Here is a 19,703-nt window from a genome sequence, read left to right on the forward strand (position 1 = left end):
CGACTTGTTAGAGAAAACGCCCTATTTCTCTCGTGAGCAACATGGCGGACAACGGTAGGGAACCTCCTCCCCTTTTTGAAGACGACGAGAAGAGTGGAGATAAAGCAGATCTAGTAGAGGAAACACTGAAGGTAGGATAGTTAATTGTAGGCCATGATTTTTTATTTTACTTGAGAGAGTGAGAGCGAATCGTTATGAGGGATTTATAGATCTATAAATTAACCGTGTTCGAAATAAAAATGTGTAACTTTCAAGTTTCAATTTCAATAGACTACCAGTGCAGTGCCAGCGCCAGTGCAGTGACAGTGCAGTGTGAGGTGTGTTGTGAATGTGATTGTTTTGCTGTTCACTGATCACACAACAGAGTCTTACTCTAATTTTATTTTAGCTACGAGGAAGCAAGGTTGCACAGACGGTAAAACTAGGTCTAGGTCTAGTCTAGGTCTATTCCCATTTCGCACAGAGTAGCGCGCCCAGTATTCGGTCCATTCCCGGAATTCGGTCAGACAGCCGTTTCAACAGCTGTAACAATTTTTAAAAAAATTAATGAGCCGCGAAACTTGCACAAATCAGGCAGCTGAACAACTTTTCTTAACTCTCAAAATTAAATCAGATAGATCTATAGCTCGAAATTGGTCAGTGTGGCACAACTTTCTGCATTTCCGTATTCTGTTAGCACATGCGCTAAGTACATAGTAGGGTGTCTGATCGCGCACCCGATGTTGTGTGCTAAAATTCTTCCCATAGAGATTACACGCATCCCTATGCAGTCTACGTGCATTGCGCGACCATGCAAAAAAAGTCAATTTTTTTTTTTCAATTCGAGATTCAAACCTTTATCTGTTGTGATCCTGAAGGTGATAATCAATAAATGAGGTGTCATATGAAAGAGCAGGTAAATTCCAATATTTCTAAAGGGGCGTAGCCCCCGAAATTCTAAAAATATCTTGGTCAAAACAGCAATTGAAACATTGTGTCCTGGCTAACTCTGAGGTTTGTCACTTTTGAGATATGACGCCCCGATCGATAAGTAGTCCCAGTCCTAAGGAACAATTCTATGTGCTTATATTTTCGCTAGCCCCCAGGGATCACAACTGATAACAGTTTAAAAATACCCTTCTCGCTATTTGGTGGATCAGCTAATTAGGGGGCGTGCGCTCCGCTCAGTCCAAACCATGGTTACATCGCGTAACATCTCCGCGCACGAACGAAACCCCAAATTCAAGTATGGGTGGCCATTCGCGGCATAGAACCCGGAAGTGAATACACGTTATAGTCAATGGCAATATCGCGGAGACATCTCCGCGATATTGCCATTGACTATAACGTGCATTCACTTCCGGGTTTATTGTGCGACGAACGCCAACCATACTAGTCAATGGCACATGTCGCGGAGACAGCGTAGCTCAAGCTGCAAGTCGCGGATTGGCTTAGCAGCATGCGTACGATATGCATACGCTTGCATATCGCGCGATACAGCTGTTTGGCTAAATTTAGCAAAACAACATCACTCTGCGTAGACGTCTTTTTCGTCGATTTTGACCAAAATGATATGAATATACCAGCGTTTTGGAGGGGCTGTAACTTTTGATAGAAACATCGGTGAGACTTGAAATTTGAAATGTATTATTCTGATAACATCTTTTATTCAAATATCAAACAAAAATGGTGAAAAACGATCCCAAATTGAAAATTGAAAAATCGTTCAGACACCCTATACATAGCCATATGTAGAAGGCTATTGGGAAACAACTACGTGTGCTGTCGCAATGAATTTAGTATGTGTGTGAAGAGGAGCTCTTCCGTGTTCACTCCATCCCAGCAAATTTGCAAATGACGCACTTGCCGATGTGCAAGAGGTATTTATACGATACCCTTGCCATGCGGTAGCGCTCGTCCAGTATTCGGTCAACGCATTGACAATCAGTGCTTTATCGCGCAATTGTGTGAAAATAGTGCGCAAATACGCTTCGCTCCTTGGCAACGGAGATACCACGCACAAATCGCGTGACCGAATTCTAATCGGCGCGACGGAATTCTGGGCAGAAAAATGCTCCGTCTTCTTTCAGAAATATTTTTCTTATCATCATTCTTTATTTTAAAGGTAAATACCAGTATTGGAAACCTCCCAATTTCAAAAAAATGAAATGAAAGCTCTTATTATCAATCATGTGAAAGAATATGTTTTGACTAATACATGATGATAAAAATTTTGCCGGGAAACCGCCTACTAATTGATATATTTAGTAAATTAGTTTATCTATTGGTGTGTGAGAGATAAACGCACGTGTCGTGCACGTGTGCGTAGTCCCATATACATCTTTCTGTGTACAGTGCTTGTAACTTTACGAAGACTGGGCCAAATTTCTTATCATTTTGATGATTCCAGAACCTTGCAGTAAACACCAATATGCTAGATGATCAACCTTTTCTGATCGATTCCAACAACGTTTCTTTCACAATACAATCGCATGACCATAACTGGTCTTTATCTTTGAGTGACTATAAAATCATGTTAGAGGAATAATTTTCTTTTCTTTTGATGGGTAGATTGCCAAATAAAAGAGGTTAGAATTCAAAATATTAGTGATTTCCCCTTAAGTGACCGAATACCGGGCACTCTACCCTACATCAGCTGTAGATACTAGATGTCTAGACTAGAGCCGTAAGTTTGGCAAGAATCATTTGTAATAATGTTCTCAATCAGGGATATGGAGTGTTCGTTTAGAGTACACAGTCGGATATTTCACAAGAGGGAACATGGAATACAACATTAAAAGCTCTAGAAAATCATTTACAGATTGCACTTTACCCACCTTAAGAAGATAAATATTAAAATACAAGATTGTGTTTTCTTTATATACAATATCAAAAATATTTGAGAGAGAATCGTAAAACTGTTCAACTGCTTAGTCTGGTGGCCTGTAAATAATACCAATTAAAAATCTGTGACTATTTATTTTGATAAAAGTATTTTCTATATAAGAAGTATTTACATTTAAAGTCATGACGTCACTTAAACTTAAAGCAAAGTCCAGTGCCACCTCCTCTTCTATTGCAAACTCATAATTATCTTAAGATTGAGGTGATGTTTCTGTAAGCCATGTTTCCGTGATACCAATCACTGACATTTGCATATTCAAAGAGTTAAAAAAATAAGGACATTGCATTGTACATTGTAGTTACGATTTAAAATTCTGATGTTTACATGAAGCAAGGATAGTTTAGGATTGAACATTTTTGTGTTTTTTTAATCAAAAATAAATGTGCTAAATTCCTTGGGTGTAAGAAAAGATATTGATGGCTGACTGACTGACACCATCCTGATCTGCTGGTGATAAATATTCATGTAAAGTACTATCTAAATCAGTATGTTCAAGACATTTTGCAACTAGACTTTGGCAAGACATAACTACACAATACTACAAACAAACAAATATATATCTACATATACATTGTATACATGTACCTTAAAAACCTGTTAATTTTTAGATTTCAGTGTCTGTTTTCATTGTTCATTTCTTTTCCAGCTTTCTCAGATCATCAGCACTTCTAATGGGGTGCTTCTTTGATCTTCTGTTCTCGCTAGTCACAGCCACGAAGATCTGGCCGGCCATCCATTGGCCATGCCGATGGCACTATTTTATATGATAATAATAAATAGAAAAATAATTGATAATAGTAGATTCTTGTATACTGGTAGGGCATATGTCTGTCAGGCCTGACACTCCTGGCACTGCAATTGTTATCCTGGCTTTAGCAAGGCAGCTCTTTCAGCGCTCTAGCATTTTCACAGACCTAATTCCTGCCAGGTACCCATTTACCTCACCCGGGTCGAATGTGGCAAATGTTGATAAATGTCTTGTCAATGGACGTTAGTGATGTCGAGGCAATTTTTCCATTGTGCTAGCCAACGGTGTGTGCTACTTCTGAACTGGCGCCATGTAGTACCATTGCATCGCCCGGATGCATTGCTATTTCTTTTCTTTTTTGAATTTCATTCTTGTCAGGACATTTTAAACATGTCACAATGCCACAATATAGTTTTGATATATAATAAAAACATTGTTTTTCATTTTCCTTTCCACTTCGTCTTATTTGCAAATTTGCAACATCAGGAGAAAACTGAAGATGTCGCATTAGAAGATGATGATGATCTCTTTGGAGGTGAGTTATTTATGATAATTTAAGTTTATCTGTTTTTAGTCTGATGACAGATGGTCCAAGGGTGTTGAGGGATGACTTTTCAAATTTCTCACATCAATTCACTTGCTACATGTACATGTAGCAACATTAAATAAACTGTTTTAGCACCTTGTTGTTAATAAGAGATTCTGTAAACCTGCAAAAATGCTAACTTTATTAGTTTCTTAGTATGCCGATGTCCATGCCGCAATAAGTACTCCTATTTCGGGGACGCATAACAGGCAGATCCAGGATTTTCCAAAAGAGGGGGAGGGGGGAGGGGGTAAAATGTAAAAAATTGTGAGCACAAAGCCTTAAGGGGGTGTGCGGGGCCCACTTAAGGGTCCCGAAAAAATTAAGCCTTAAATTGCTCTAAGAGTCTTAAGGTTCATTTCTAGGTTATTCTGAATGAGTAAACTGAACATTTACATGTATGTGAATATTTTTTGGGGAAAGGTAAAGGGGGGAATGTGCCCCCCCCCCCCCCCCCCCTCTGCATCCACTCCTGTATGATTATCTCCCTGCGACTTTGCACTCCACGAACAACCCCCTTCCCCCCCCCCCCCCTAAGAGATTGCATGTACTTGATTCCTACCTTCCATAATTCTGTCAAGAAATAGAAAGGGGGAAAACTTCTGTACACATTGTGTCCATTTTTTTGTTCCATGAACATCTTGCATTTAATATCAGAAAAGAGGAAATGACCTTTACGATTATCAAATTGGCAATGCCTTGAGGTTCTAATCTTTTACTTTTGGATCGACTTTTTGGCAAAATCGCACCCATGTTTATTGTTTTACATATTACTAGAGCAATGTAACATTATTTGGATACTTATTTCAATTTTTGCCACTACATGTATGAAGATATACATGTAAATGTAATCAATTTATACCTCACAAATCCTCTTTCTAAAAAGGAAATGATGGAATTGAAATATGTTCTGAATACCAGTAATTACATGTATGTGGAGGGGTTTTATGAATGACCTTTACAAGAGCAAAATCTAGTGTGTCTCTTCAGCCTTCCATTTGTTTCCTCAATAGTTATTTGAAAATGGAACTGATCATAACAAATGTTGATTACTCTTTACAACTCTGCACTACTTTTTTCTGGAAAGATTTTTTTTTTTTACAGTCTGTATGCATGAGCCCTACTGTACATGAAAAAAAAAGAAGATTTTGGGATCCTTGGATGTTTCACAAAGAAAGATCAACTTTAAGTTGGACTTCACTATGGCAGGCCATTCATGCCTCTGGTTGCTCTCACTGTTGGTCTCTCAGTTTTGATTTTTAGATAATATTTTTTCCTTCAATAATGAAATATCAAAAAATGTGACCATGATTTGTACGTCCCTTGAGAGACCAATGCCGGTGAATGGTGTGAGCAAACAGTGGCATGAACGGCCTGCCATAGTCAAGTCCAACTTAAAGTTGATCTTAGTCTTTGTGAAACACTCCCCTGGACTAAGATTTTGGCTGCACGTGTGTCCCAGGCACCTGTTAATGTCAAGCCCTGCTTATTTTTCCATGTATTACTTTACGATTGTAAAAGTGTCCAAAGTGATTCTGCAAATATCGTATGACTATCATCAATTCATGTAACATGACTATCTCTTTATATTCCACTGCCTTAATGGCAGGTACTTAACTTGTCAACTAGGTGTACATATATTTTCTCCAATGAATAATGCTCTTGGCTTATTTCCTCATCAGTATAAAGTTACACTGTATGTGTAGGGTATATTATAAGGGTTGCTAATAGGTTTTACATGTAGGTTACACGTAGGTGTAGTCAGGTGCGTGTATAGTGTCTGATTCAGATTGAAGTTTGGAACTCGGTTAGTGTAGGACAACACCGCAGAGTAATTGTAGCAGGGGTATACATGACTTGTACATAAATCGTACAACCAGGTATATATTAAATTGACAGTGCACTTTGTGTTCATCTTGTGCAACTCTAGGTGGCGGCACCGAGGTTTCCCTGGATGACTCGCCTGTAGCGGAGTCCAGCGAGCCTGCCAAGTTGGACGCTGAGCCGACATCTCCACTGACCCTGGAGACGGAGAAGCCAGACCCTGCTCCTACTGTGAAGGAGCCAGAGGGAGCCGCAGTAGGAGGAGCTGGAGAGCCAGAGGAGATTAAGAAGAAGAGTGAGAAGAAGAGTGAAATGGATGAGGTAATTTGGCAATCCTACAATAGACCAGTTCGTAGACACAATCTATGCATGCACAGATAAAGGTCACTTGTACAAAATTGTAAAATCCACTGAGACTAATATCGGATACATGCTCACGAAAGTTGTGTAATCATTATTCATGCATGCAACTGTGATACATTTCATTGAACACAGGTGGAAGTGATCCTTTCAAGAGGGCAAACAAAGAATCACCTCCATTACTTTAGCTGTGATTATAATTCCAAAGGCACAAAGTGGGATTTATCTATGTTTAAAAGATCTGTGGATATGTGGGGTCTTCTGAACCATGTGCTAACTACAAACTGGTCTCTTGCTTCAGGTTTATTTCATCAGAAGTATAGGGTTAAGGTTTATTTGGATATGGTACATGGTAAACCGCTGCAAAAAAGCCGGTGAGGGTCTTTTAGTGTAACATTAATGGCAACTGTGTGCAACAAGGACATGTGCCTAGTGCTGCACTCTGTTATGAAATATAGAAATGTGCAACATCTGACACTTTACGTTGTCATACAAAAATTGCCGCAGGTTTTCTACGTCGTATCAGAATAAGCCTCTTGGGTTGGGGATATAGCAGCGTTTTTCAACCCGAGTTTCAAAAGGCATTATCAGGGTCAGAAGTGCTACAAGAGAATTTTTTTATACAAAAATGCATTTGGAATCTGTATCTGTACAATTTTCCAAGTGCCAGAGTGATGCCAAAAGCATTCAAGGAATTTCTTCCTACCAGATATCCATTTACTTCGCCTGGGCGGAGAGTGGCAACTATAGATTAATGTCTTGCCAAAGGACATTAGTGAGGGACTCAAACCATGAACCATGTGGTCCATAGTCTGGTAGCTTATCCGCTAGACCACGACACCTCTACCTCATAATCAACAATACCCAGTTTTTTTTACTCGGTAAATTTCATGAAAGCCCACTTAATTCATTCATTGACCTTTATTTGCTGGCATACATGTATGTGTACCTGCCTATAATTTGCATTTAGAGTTGGGTGATGTTGACAAAAATATAACATTCACCACTTTACTTTACAGATGGAAATGGAAGAGGAGGAAAGCGGGGACAAGTTTGACATTGAAATCACCATTACTGAGCCACAGAAGATGGGTAAGGATTAGGCTTTAGTTGTAATGTTTTTCTTTTTTAACTGTAGCCTGATTGATGAAAACTGGTCAGGTTCCAATACCCCTTTAAATGTTAATGTATGATGAACAACGGTGTAGATACTGCACCAACTTGTTTGGACCTTAAATTCTACTGTTCCCAAGAGGGATAATTTCATACCGTAGTTCATGCTCCAGTTAAATATATTTGTATTATTTAATTGAAGACTATCCGTTGTTGGATACCTGTTGGTTTGTTTCCTTAAAGATCATTTTGCCTTGAAAATTGTGAATTTCTCTGAGTGTTTACCTTCTCAAACATGTACGGCCATATTGGCAATCACAATCGCAATAGTGAATTTGCAATACCCATCCAAAAACATTACCAATTGTGACCATACATGTTTGAAGAAAAAAAAAGGGTGTATGACTAATGTTTCCTCTGATTTTTGGTTTGAAGAACGTTAATATATTCTGTGTTACTATTCTATAACTTGTCGCTGTGAAAACCTGTAGTTCGAAAAATCAAAAGTGTCGCTGAACTGTTAATACTCCCATGGAACACCCTGCCAACAATTTCCCACATCTTTTCCAGTGATGATAAAGAAAAAAAGATGAAGTTTATCTGTTGTACATCCTTCCATAAAGATATATTTTGTGTTTTGATTTGATGCAGGTGATGGCATGAGCTCATACATGGCCTACAAGGTGACAACAAAGGTAAGTCATAATTATCTTACTACAAAAAAAATACTGGTAGGCAATCTTTGTTTTATGTTTACATATTGTGTAAGCCATACGAGCCTACACCATGCTCATACATTACGCACAACGTGTACACCATTCTTTATCTTTTCTTTTCTTATTTAAAGAGAAAATAAGACAGGTATCCCATCTCAGACAGTTTTTTTTTAATTTTCCCATCTGAGTACTCAAATCAAAGATAGATACCAATTATGTGCTATTCAAAAGATGAAACAGAAACTGACTGCTACTACTTTTGACCAAGGTTAGGTGTTGTTATGCCTGAACAGCAAGGAAAAAATATGGTTTTTGATGCATTCATTCGTTCATTATTCAGGTATAATGATCGGATCTAATGAATCATTGATCAGCATATTGGGCTTTGCCCAGTATCATAACCACACTGTCAGGTATAGATACTCCCAACTGAGAGAGAATAAATACATTTATCACCTTGTTTTATCATTGCTTCCTCTCTCTTTCTGTCACTCTTTCATCCTCTATTCTTTCTGTCTTTCTTATTCCCTCTTATTTGTCCCTCTCCCTCCCCCTTCCCCTCTTTCTCTCATTCTCTATTTTGTCTCTCTATCTCTTCCCTCCCTCCCCCTCCCCTCTCTCTCTTTCTCTCTCTCTCTCTCTCTCTCTCTTTCTCTCTCTCTCTCTCTCTCTCTCTCTCTCTCTCTGTCTCTCACATCACAGACCAATGACCCATCCTTCAAGAAAAAAGAAATGGGGGTGATGAGACGATTCAGTGATTTCTTGGGTTTGCATCAGAAGCTGGTCGAGAAGCACACAACCAAGGGGCGCATTGTTCCGCCAGCTCCAGAGAAGAGTGTTGTAGGTGAGAACAATACTTGAGTCATAATAATTTTCTGTTTAAACCAGAGCCTGATTGCTGGAAAATGGTAGGTTTCTGATATCTCCATAAATGTCTACATGTGGGTCAACAATATAGAGTTTCAATTGACATTGTACATGTACATTCGTCAATCTTGACTTGTGCAGGTCAAAAAAGATGACTGGTATTAAACTCTTTACACTAGTTAAGTGAAATATCATGTCATAGTTCATTATCCAATACAATATATTTGTTTACTTTTTTAAAGATCATTTAGTGATAGATTCATGGTTTTTTTTGTTCAGACTCGAACTTTCTCTCAGTGTTTTTCTTTTCAAGTATGCATGGTCATGTGTGGTCATGTTCACGATCGTTATTGGAATATCGATCGCTAACGTAACCTTTTATTGTATCAGGGCCCTCTTATCGTTAAACCATATTGGCACCTGTTAACTAGTGCCAAATTTCTATAACAAATTTGTCACATCCAAATCAAAAGTTATGATTTCCTGTTTGTATCAATTTATGTCCCCGATATATTTTCAATCCTGTATAAAGTTGCACAACTTTCTTGCACAAGACAAAATAACCTGGAGAAAGTTTGTCCATTGGGTCGCCAGAAATTTGGGATGACAGGATATGACCAAACATAACATTACCAATAAGTTTTCATGAATGAGAACTCTGTTGTGTCTTTCTCTGCTTCAAGGGATGACCAAAGTAAAGATGGCCAAGTCCAGTGAACAAACCACGTCCATGGAGTTCATCGGTAAGCGAAGAGCAGCCCTGGAGCGATTCCTCAACCGAACAGCCGCTCATTCCATCCTCTACACAGACAACGACTTCAGAGAATTCTTGGAGAAGGAAGACGTGAGTATTCAATAATAATGATAATAATAATAATAATGATAATGTTCCGCTTTTATATAGCGCCAAATACATTGAAACAACGATTTGCCTAAGCGCTTTACAGATGTATTATTACCCCGGCCATCGGATTCAGGCTTACCAGCACACAATGCACATATTCCACTCCCTGGGGAGCATTCCAGCCAGTCGCCATTTTACAAGCGCACACTTGCTCATCCAACCACATGAACATTCGCATCCTACCAGGTACCCATTTAACACCTGGGTGGAGAGTAGCAAGTGTAGGTTAATATCTTGCTAAAAGGATATTAGTGCCGTGTCGGGATTCAAACCCTCGACGTTCGCATCTCCAGTCAAGCGCCTTAAACCACTCGGCGACGACAATCCTGACATAATGGATTTTTTTTTTAAATATTGCACACACATCCACCATGCAAGGTGCTCAAGGTGCTTTGCTAGACTACCGATGCTCACAGCAATCAAGGAATTCCTTCCTCTCTTCCTCGCTATATAAAAGCGGAATATTATTATTATATTATTGTTACCCATTTAACGCCTGGCTGGAGAGTGACAAGTGTAGATTAATGTCTTACCAAAGGCCAGTTGTGCTGCAGCGGTACTCAAAACGGGAACCATGTGAACCACAACAACTTTTTTTTAAGAACAACAAAATTACAGAATTTTTTTTTTTTTTTGGGGGGGGGGGGGTTCCATATGAACATCCAATTGTGATGACTTATGAATCATTTTCAAGCTTAACATTTACGTTTTTACACACATGTCTAAAAAAAAAAAATCATATCTTGTGACTTTTTGGTGGTTTCGTGTTTCCAGGGGCACATATACACGTAGTTATCAGTAATAAACTGTACAAGAAACTTAATTACGGTTGGTCATGTTTTGGCCACAAACTTGCTAGATATTCTGTATTTGAATGATTTTGACAGGGTTAAAAGCAAGTCTCAAAGCAATATATTAAAGGCAATTTTTCCTTTGATTGATTTTCTTTTTCTCAGCTCCCGAAAGCAACCAACACGTCGGCCCTGAGTGGCGCTGGTGTCCTGAGAGCTTTCACCAAGGTGGTGGACAGTGCCTCCAAGGTGGTCTCTAGAATGAACGAAGCAGACCAAGTAAGTTGCTTCAGAAATTGTTCATGTTTGTGTGTGCATTTCTTTGCACGGTTATAATTTATATGATTTATTAATTCCTTTTATTTATTGATTTATTAAATCCACTCGTTAAAGATTCTTGGTATTGTTAATAAATTTTTGAGAGTTAAACTTGTGACCTAAATACAAAATCTTTACCACCAAAAACTTCTGCTATTAAGATATGTTCTGCTGTTAAATAATACAGAATATGATTTTTCTGATGTAAAGGTCAATACGTGGGTCATTGACATTCTTAAGTTTTGAGAGAGAAGTTTGAATTAAGATAGTGAGAGCATATCGTTGACGATTGTAGCTGAACGGCTGAGAATTTTTGGAGGTATAGATTTTTGTATTGAGATCACAAGTGTACCTCAAACTTTTGTATAATCAATACAGGTGAGATTTCATGAAAGTAATAATTATTAAATTTCTATATTTAAGGAATGAGTGTGAACATTATAAGTATGCATGCTACGATTTACTTCCAGCCCTATTTAAAGATAAAGGTGAGTTCTGGTAATGCGATTGTATTGTGAAAGAAAAGGTGTGGAATGGATCAGAAAAAGTTGATCATGTAGCATGTAAGTATTGGTGTGCACTGCACGGTTCTGAAGTCATCAAAATCATAATAAATTTGGCCCAGTCTTGGTAAAGTAACAAGCACTGTACACAGAAAGATGTATATGGGACTACTCAAATGGTGTCGGGCTAGCTTACCTTAATTTCCCTATCTTTCTATGCTCATTACTCAGCCAGTATACATTTTCTTCCAAAATTGTTTGGCAAATGACATTTATTTGTAATCTGGAACATTCAGTGTATGTTTTGTTTGATTCTGTGAGAATTTATTTTCTTTTTTTTACCAGACCTCAAGTTTGTCTTTATTAGTTAACACCATCTCCAATGTTCCAGGTTGCATGTTTTAAAGGTCATTTCTAACTCTCCACCCCCTAATCATTTCTTCACACATGTATTATTATCTCTGATATGCTGTGCCGTCATTGTGTTTTAATGTACAGTGGTTTGAGGAGAAGCAGCATATGATAGACAGTCTGGATGCACAGCTCAAGAAACTTCATGCTAGTGTAGAGAGCATGGTCACAACCAGGAAAGGTGAGTTTTTGATAGTGGTCGTTATCTACCTGACAGCTAAGAAAGCAATAAATGCTTGTTAGTAAGCAACCAGAAGACCGACGGCTTTAGGTCCTCTCCGAAGGACCTGGTAATGAGGATTAATGCCTTACCAAAGGGCACTAGCGCATTGCCTTGGGTTTCGAACCCGGGTCACCGGATTACGAGACCATTGCTCTACCGACTGAGCTATCGCGCCTCCCAAGTTACGGTGCTGGTGTCACATGCGAGAATCTCCGGCCGTGTCAATTCTCTGGATACAAACATGGATACAATGGACACAATTTTGGAGTTGCATGAACATCTGTAAACCTCAAAATGTTAATCATTTTGTCTTTCACTGTATCCTCTTGTCTTCGTTTTTTTCTGAAATACAACAAAATGATAAGAAATAAAGTCCAAAGTGAATCTGGTAAATGAGACTACATCTGAATATGCGCAACTCGATGTGCAGCTGGAAATTACACAGGGCGGGAGATTATCGCCTGTGAGTGTGACACCATTACTAAATTCAAAATCAGGCCAGAAATATGATTATTTTACTCACTTCTTGGTTTGGCTGATATATTTGACTAACTTTAGTATTCAGCTGAATCTTTAATAATGCTAAGTACTTTACCCTAAGTTTAAGACAGCCCTCTGATGGACAAAATGCAAATAATATACCTGCACATTTAATGCAACATGTTGATTGCATATAAACTTTGATTGGCTTTGTAAAAATGCCTTTCAGTTGTTTTTTTCTGAATTTGGCAATAGTAAAGTATAATACACTGTACTTAGATATTTTCTGAAAGAGACTCCAGCTATTTCATGTAAGCTTTGCTTGCTGTATTGCAGAATTGGCCATCACCACCTCCACTTTCGCCAAGAGTTCTGCCATGTTGGGCAATTCAGAGGAGCACACTGCCCTCTCTAGAGCCATTTCCCAGCTGGCTGAAACAGAGGAGAAGATAGAGGCTCTGCACAGCAGCCAAGCCGCCACTGACTTCTACGTGCTCTCGGAGCTCCTGAAGGACTACATTGGACTCTTAGCTGCCGTTAGAGTGAGTCTCAGTTCAGTTAATCTTATACCTTGGAAATATACCTTGGAAGTTGGCATTTAAAGTTAAAAACTTATTTGCCTCTCGTTGACATTGAGATGAAGAATCCGTATTGGGACACATGTTCAGTGGTGCTGTACAGCAGTTGACAAACATGGACAAACGAAGGACTCGTCTGGGTCACATCGATCTTTTCTTGACGACCAAAATTTTCTCCAATCATGACTGTTGTAAAGGCTACTCAATACAAGGAAAGGGCGGTTCACGCATATTTATACACATTTCATTCATGCTTTTGATATGATGGTTGCCAGTGATGATGTGAATGTTTAATTGTCTTACCATAATAGCCATCTTTAATTCTACAGCACATGACAAGTGCTCTGCAGCTAATATTCCACACAAACGTAATCCCTATCTTCCATCTTGGACCAACATAATACCTATCTTCCACCTTGGACCAACATAATACCTACATGTACTCCTAAATCTGGAGCTTACCGGTATATGAAACCTGATAGCAACTCTAACCCTATAATTTTAAAAGTTTTGATGCCTTTATGAACTGGCTACTGGTCTTATTTCGATTTCCTATAACTTTAAGATAGATTTTAAAGCTCTTGCATATATACTTGATCAAAATATAGATCAGGATGTGCGTAATTGGTTTGTCAAGTTTTTGGTTATTTGATAATCCCTCCACAGAAATTTCTATAGGTGTTTAATCCTCCTGCTTATCACCTTGCACAATACATTAAACAGATAACAAATTGTTGACAACCTTTTCTCTAAAATACCATTCTTTAAGAACAGACATTATCCTCATTTTGTTATCACGTTAGGAGCATCCAATTTTAATGAGTTTGATATCATTTTAAACGTGATAATCTCTTCTTTTAGAATCAGACCTAAACTTTAAAAGAAAATCATGAATGGCAACTTTTTGTTGGTTGCGTGGTGCCTGTTCACAGTTGTCCTTTTCATACAATGTAGGAAGCGTTCCGTGAGCGAGAGAAGTGCTTCCTGACCTGGCAGAATGCCCAGACCACCCTGACCAAGAAAAGGGAGACGGAGGCTAAGCTCAAGATCAACGGCAAGCCAGAGAAACTCCAGCAGGTCCAGGATGAGATTAAAGATGTAAGTGTGTGATGTCTGGGATGATGGTAGTCAGGTCTGGGGGCGTTTCACAAAACTTGTCATCAGTGACAAATGAGTTTTTGTTATATGCATATGAAATCCTTGCTTCTGATTGGTCATCAGCAGATTTGTCACTCATTTTTGTCATTTGTCATTGAAAAAGGCTTTGTGAAACGGGTCCCTGATAGTGTGTTATGGTTTAGAACACAAGGGCAAGTCAAAGGTATTTGGTCATTTTCTGCCCCATAGGTTACCAAAAATGGATAAAAGTACACAAAAGATAGCATATAAGTTGTTTTTCCTGGATACTTGGCCCGACCCAAGCTCTAGTAGGACTGTCAGCTTAAAAGCACAATCCTAAATAATAGAAACAGATTGATGGAAGTTTGAAATAAATTGGACGAATATTGAGAAAGTTATGAGTGTTTGAAATATTATCACTAAATCTATGCGGATTGCAAATTGGGAGTTTGGTCGCTAGATAGTGCAGTATTCACGGACAGCTCTCCTGTTTCAGTCATTTTACAAAAATAAAAGTTGTACTGCACTTCATCATATATCATTCAAACTGTCACCAATCTGCTCTGATTTTCTGCTTTCTTTTCAAGTAGTTTACATCTGAGTTTGGATTTCCTGTTAAAAGAATGATTGGGTGTACTAAAAACTTGTTCAATGTCAGTTACATGTGGGATATATTACCTTAGACTCGCACAAAAATGAATTGTGTGAATGAGCCCGTTATACGATCTTTGCACACTCACGTTGAGGCTGTGTGCATCTAATGTACAAAGCCATTGGGCTGAGTGTGGTAGGTGCATGCAGCTTCACTATTAAAGAGCAGATATATCATACAACAAGAGACTAAAAACATTAATCTGTTGTATGTGCAACAAAACTCGTAAACTTGTGACTGCATTCAATCAATCTTTTGATAAAGATTTAGGAGCAAATTGTATAATTTAATGTAGTTAACAAAAACTTCCTCAAAGTACTTCATTGTAAATTACTGAAATGTGTGGAAGCTTAAAAGTGCCTACATGATGAGAGGATAATTTAGGACAATAAGATGAGTTGTTGGAAACTTAGCAGGTCAACTTATCCAAGACGAGAAGAATTATTCAGGAGGAGAAGACCAGTTGCTGGAACTTGGCAAGAAAAAGAGACCAGGAATAAAGCAAAGACCAGATTTTTATTTTTAATGAAAAAAATAAAGAAAATTAGCACTCTGAGAGAAATGAAATGGAAAGGATATTTTTTCTGAAATAGTACGTACAGCAAAGTGCAGGTACCTTTAATTCTATTAGCTTTCATTTAATTAGCAATTAGAACCTTTTTCCTCTTTCTTTTCAGTGGGAAGCTAAGGAAGTAAAAGGACAAGAAGAATTTGAAATCATCTCCAAAACTCTTCGAAGAGAAATCAGTAGATTTGAGGTAAGTAGAGGAACTTTGATCTCATGTAACGAGAAATTCAGTTTTTTTACCAATCTTTGACTGATTCTAATTTTATTCTTATTTTGTCTTTGTCATCATATTTTGAAGCTAATGTCTGAAGCGAGGAAGAATTCATAATCCTATTTTATATTTGTTCTTATTTCATTATTGTGTCAATCAGGCCGGTATCGAATCAAATTTCAGGCTCCATGACTTTGTGTGATTTTCATACCCATTTATTATTCTACATGGAAACAACATGATGTTTCTCTTAATTCCACTTTTGGTCCAATCAAGTTTGTGCTAAATAACATGTTTGGTTTGTTTCTTTTCATCTCTAGTCCAATCGAGTACGTGATTTCCGTACTGTTGTGATCAAGTACCTTGAATCTTTGATGAACCATCAGCAACAGGTTAGTCAGACATTTTGTCGGTATAAACCCTTATGTGCTGGGGGGGTGTGTCACAAAGATCCTAAGTCGAACTTAAATCTAAGTTTGACTTATAATTAAGGAGAGCCATCTGTAGTCTTTACTCTTAGAATATAATATATTCAAAAGCAAAAATTCAAGTATTTTAGACTTTTCATAAATTCCACATCAAGAACATGAAATCTCCTTGATAATAGAAAATATGAATGATTTCAATCAACATTTTATGCCTTTTAAAAAAACTTTGACAAAATATTGTCAAAGATGCTAAAGGCTTTCCATAATGTTTAAGTCCAACTTAGAGATAAGTTCAACTTAGGATCTTTCTGAAACACCCCCCCCCCCCCCCTCCCTTCCCCAAACCTAGGATTTGGAAAGTGAGAGGGTGGGGCACAATTCCCAGAAATATCTGATGAGCCAAACAAAATTGAAGGAGAAGATAAAAAGAGAAAGAGAGGGAGAGGGAGAGAAAAGATTACCACATAATTAAATGCTAATTTTATGAAACCTCACAGTACTAAAGTATTGTCATGAATAATACTGTATGATCAACCTTTCCCAAGAACTTTTAAATGCTTTTTTTCACAATGCGATCATAAGACGGGTACCCAACTTCTTTTCTAGAGTGTACCAATCTCCACAAACATTTTGCTCTGTATGATTTAAGTTTCATGTCGATATACTAAATTCAAAATATGAGCTTCAAATATTACTTCTATAAAGTAATTTTGCCAGTTTGAATACACTTTCAATAACCATTAAAGAAACTTGGGGGTAGATGATCGACTCCCCTGTACGTGCTCGCATAGAATCTGACTTGGGTTCATTCCACAAGGTTTGATGTTATCAATAATTTTCTTAACACTCCTAAGTTATAAACCCATAGAATGCCAAGTAAAATCGTTCAAGGTGATTTTATACATTCTAGCTGTACATTTTTTTCTCTGTTTCCTCCTCCTTTTTGTCACAGCTCATCCAGTATTGGGAAGCTTTCCTTCCAGAAGCCACAGCCATTGCATGATCCTTCATACCGGTCAAGGCCTTCCACCTAGATATCACCAATCAGTCGCATCGACACACGTTGATCTAGAACAGTTGTCGCAAAATTAAACCACCAGTCATGATATAAATGTATCTAAGGTATTCTTGAGTTCTGGTAAAGAAAATACATATAAATTGAGATTACAAAAATAGTTATTAAAACATTTATGATCCATTGTAGATAAGAATTCTGATATGATATAAGGTTCAGCAGAGGATTTTGAAGATGAATTTCAGTAGATATATTATCGAGATGGGCAAATCTTGCTGATTATCACACACGCACCCCCACACACACACACAAATTGCAAAAATCCTACGTGGATATGTACATATGGGGCAATGCATTTGTAAGATTGTCTAATCAGTCTTGGTGTCCTTATATCTCACCGAAGCTATTGCTATTGTTGTCATATCATTTTTTGTTAGGCAGGATCTGTTGTTTTTAACATGCAGTGTAAACTTTGATTGGTTACCGGTATGTGGGAACTTATACTTCTTTTCAGCTTTCTCAGAACTCAGGATTACTTTACACTCTTCTTTCCACATAGCAGACATTGTCAAGTCTCAATGTTGGTATCTGCACAGATAATTAGATTTATAATCCTCATTCTTTGAAGTGTACTTGACAAGTTTTTACCATTTGCATTGAATTACAAGAAATTCTTTCATATGATTTATGGATTTATGGATTTCTATAAGAATTGAGTGGAAAAACTAATTGGTTTTTGTTTTTTAACATACACACCTCTGTCAAATTTTTCGGAAATTTTCAGAGAAGAATTGATTTACTGAAAAATTGTTATACTCGATTTATGAATGTCTTTTTTTATTTATTTTTTTTATTTCATAATCTTTTTTTTATTGATAAGAGGTAAAGATGCATTTGAGTAATTAGTTAAGTAATGCTATTTTTATACCTCAATTTTGCAGATACTTTCAGCATACTCCACTTTACCTGCAATTACAAATACAAAGCCTTATATGAAAAGACAAATTTTTCTGTGAAATGTTCTTGTCCAAATAAAGAAATGGAGCCATGTGATGTGTAGTAAATATACCTGATACAGGTTTGAATGTAGAAAAAGAGTAATATGTATAATATATAAAAGAAACATCTTCAATCAAATTTATCATTCCTAATTAAGGCTTATTCTGTCATGCTGGTGATGTCTGTCCACAGAAACATTTTGTCATTTCATTTCTTGTACTTTGTCACCTGATATCTGCAATTCTGCATATTTGAGAGCAAACATGTACCGTCGGAGCACATTAAATAAATGTGACTTGTATGTATCTGATGCAAAGAAATCTGCACCTTTTTTGAAGATGGTACATGTTTTTCCCTCTTGCCCATCCAAGATATGTACTGTCGTGAAATCAGAAACTTGTGCAAACAGAAACTTTGGCAAATTGTAAAAACCAGGCATTTTTGCACAGCATGAAACCTTCATGAATCACAAAAATTCAGTGATTTGAATATTAATTTTGTGGTATGGACCTTCACGGATCTTAACCACTTGCAAAATTTCATAAACATTTCATGTTCTGTTTCTGATTATAAGCCCAATGCACACTATATGATTCTTCTGCGATTCGATTTTCAAAGTTGCATTAACTACGAGCATCTACACCAATATCATCACCCTGATTGTGGTTCTGAGTAATGATATAAATATCAACATCGAAGTCGGACCGTATAGTGTGCGATGGGCATTACTCTAACAAAATGTTACAATTATGTTGAAGCATCAATAGAGGACCTAAGTATTTTAGAAACTAACCACTTATGTAAGGGTATAGGAAACTGACTTGTGTAGTATAATATCTACTGGTAGATTCCCAATAGCACGTTTTCTAGACTCCGAGCGTGTTATTGATTGAGAAACACAATTTGTGGTCGTGGATGTCAGCTGGAGTCTTTCATCAGTCGTACATGAACTGACAACCAAGCCTCTATTAAACATGAAGTGTCAATGCAACCTTCCATCAAGCCATCAAGCCCTTTTTTCTGATATTGGATGGAGAAAATGTGAGGAAAACAAGATCGAGAGAAAAGAAAGGAACTAAAGAGAGAATGATATACAATTTTGCAGCTTGATTTTCTTCTCTTTTTTTTTTTTCTCTCTCTCTTTCTTTTTTCATCATTCCAGAGACAAATCGTCGCTGTTTTCACGAAGTGACGGTAGTGAAAAAAAATTGCATTCACTTTGCGTTACGATTTTCCTCACTACCGTCACTTCGTGAAAATAGGGACGAAATGTATAGAAAAACAATTTGCTTAGATTGATCAGGTGTTGTAGTCGTTGTTCCATTTTACATTGTTATTTGTTATTCGACTGACCGACTATATATATATCCTTTGCTATGTATTTTTATATTATTTCTCGAAATTT

The 19,703-nt window shown here is 37.5% G+C and overlaps 1 protein-coding gene across 1 annotated transcript; it reads left to right on the top strand.

Moving 5' to 3' along the window:
* On the top strand, nucleotides 1-19,360 carry LOC581074 (sorting nexin-2). The gene is made up of 14 exons (XM_030976534.1): nucleotides 1-131; nucleotides 4,119-4,167; nucleotides 6,149-6,363; nucleotides 7,422-7,494; nucleotides 8,167-8,210; nucleotides 8,934-9,075; nucleotides 9,782-9,942; nucleotides 10,959-11,072; nucleotides 12,113-12,206; nucleotides 13,065-13,270; nucleotides 14,261-14,404; nucleotides 15,755-15,835; nucleotides 16,177-16,248; nucleotides 17,237-19,360. The coding sequence occupies exons 1-14, from the start codon at nucleotides 42-44 to the stop codon at nucleotides 17,285-17,287; spliced, it is 1,536 nt and encodes a 511-aa protein (XP_030832394.1). The 5' UTR covers nucleotides 1-41; the 3' UTR covers nucleotides 17,288-19,360.
* Nucleotides 19,361-19,703: the final 343 nt, after the last annotated feature.

The sequence above is a fragment of the Strongylocentrotus purpuratus genome, unplaced genomic scaffold (genome assembly GCF_000002235.5).
Source record: "Strongylocentrotus purpuratus isolate Spur 01 unplaced genomic scaffold, Spur_5.0 spur5_scaffold_9, whole genome shotgun sequence".
In the NCBI taxonomy this organism is placed as follows: Eukaryota; Metazoa; Echinodermata; class Echinoidea; order Camarodonta; family Strongylocentrotidae; genus Strongylocentrotus; species Strongylocentrotus purpuratus.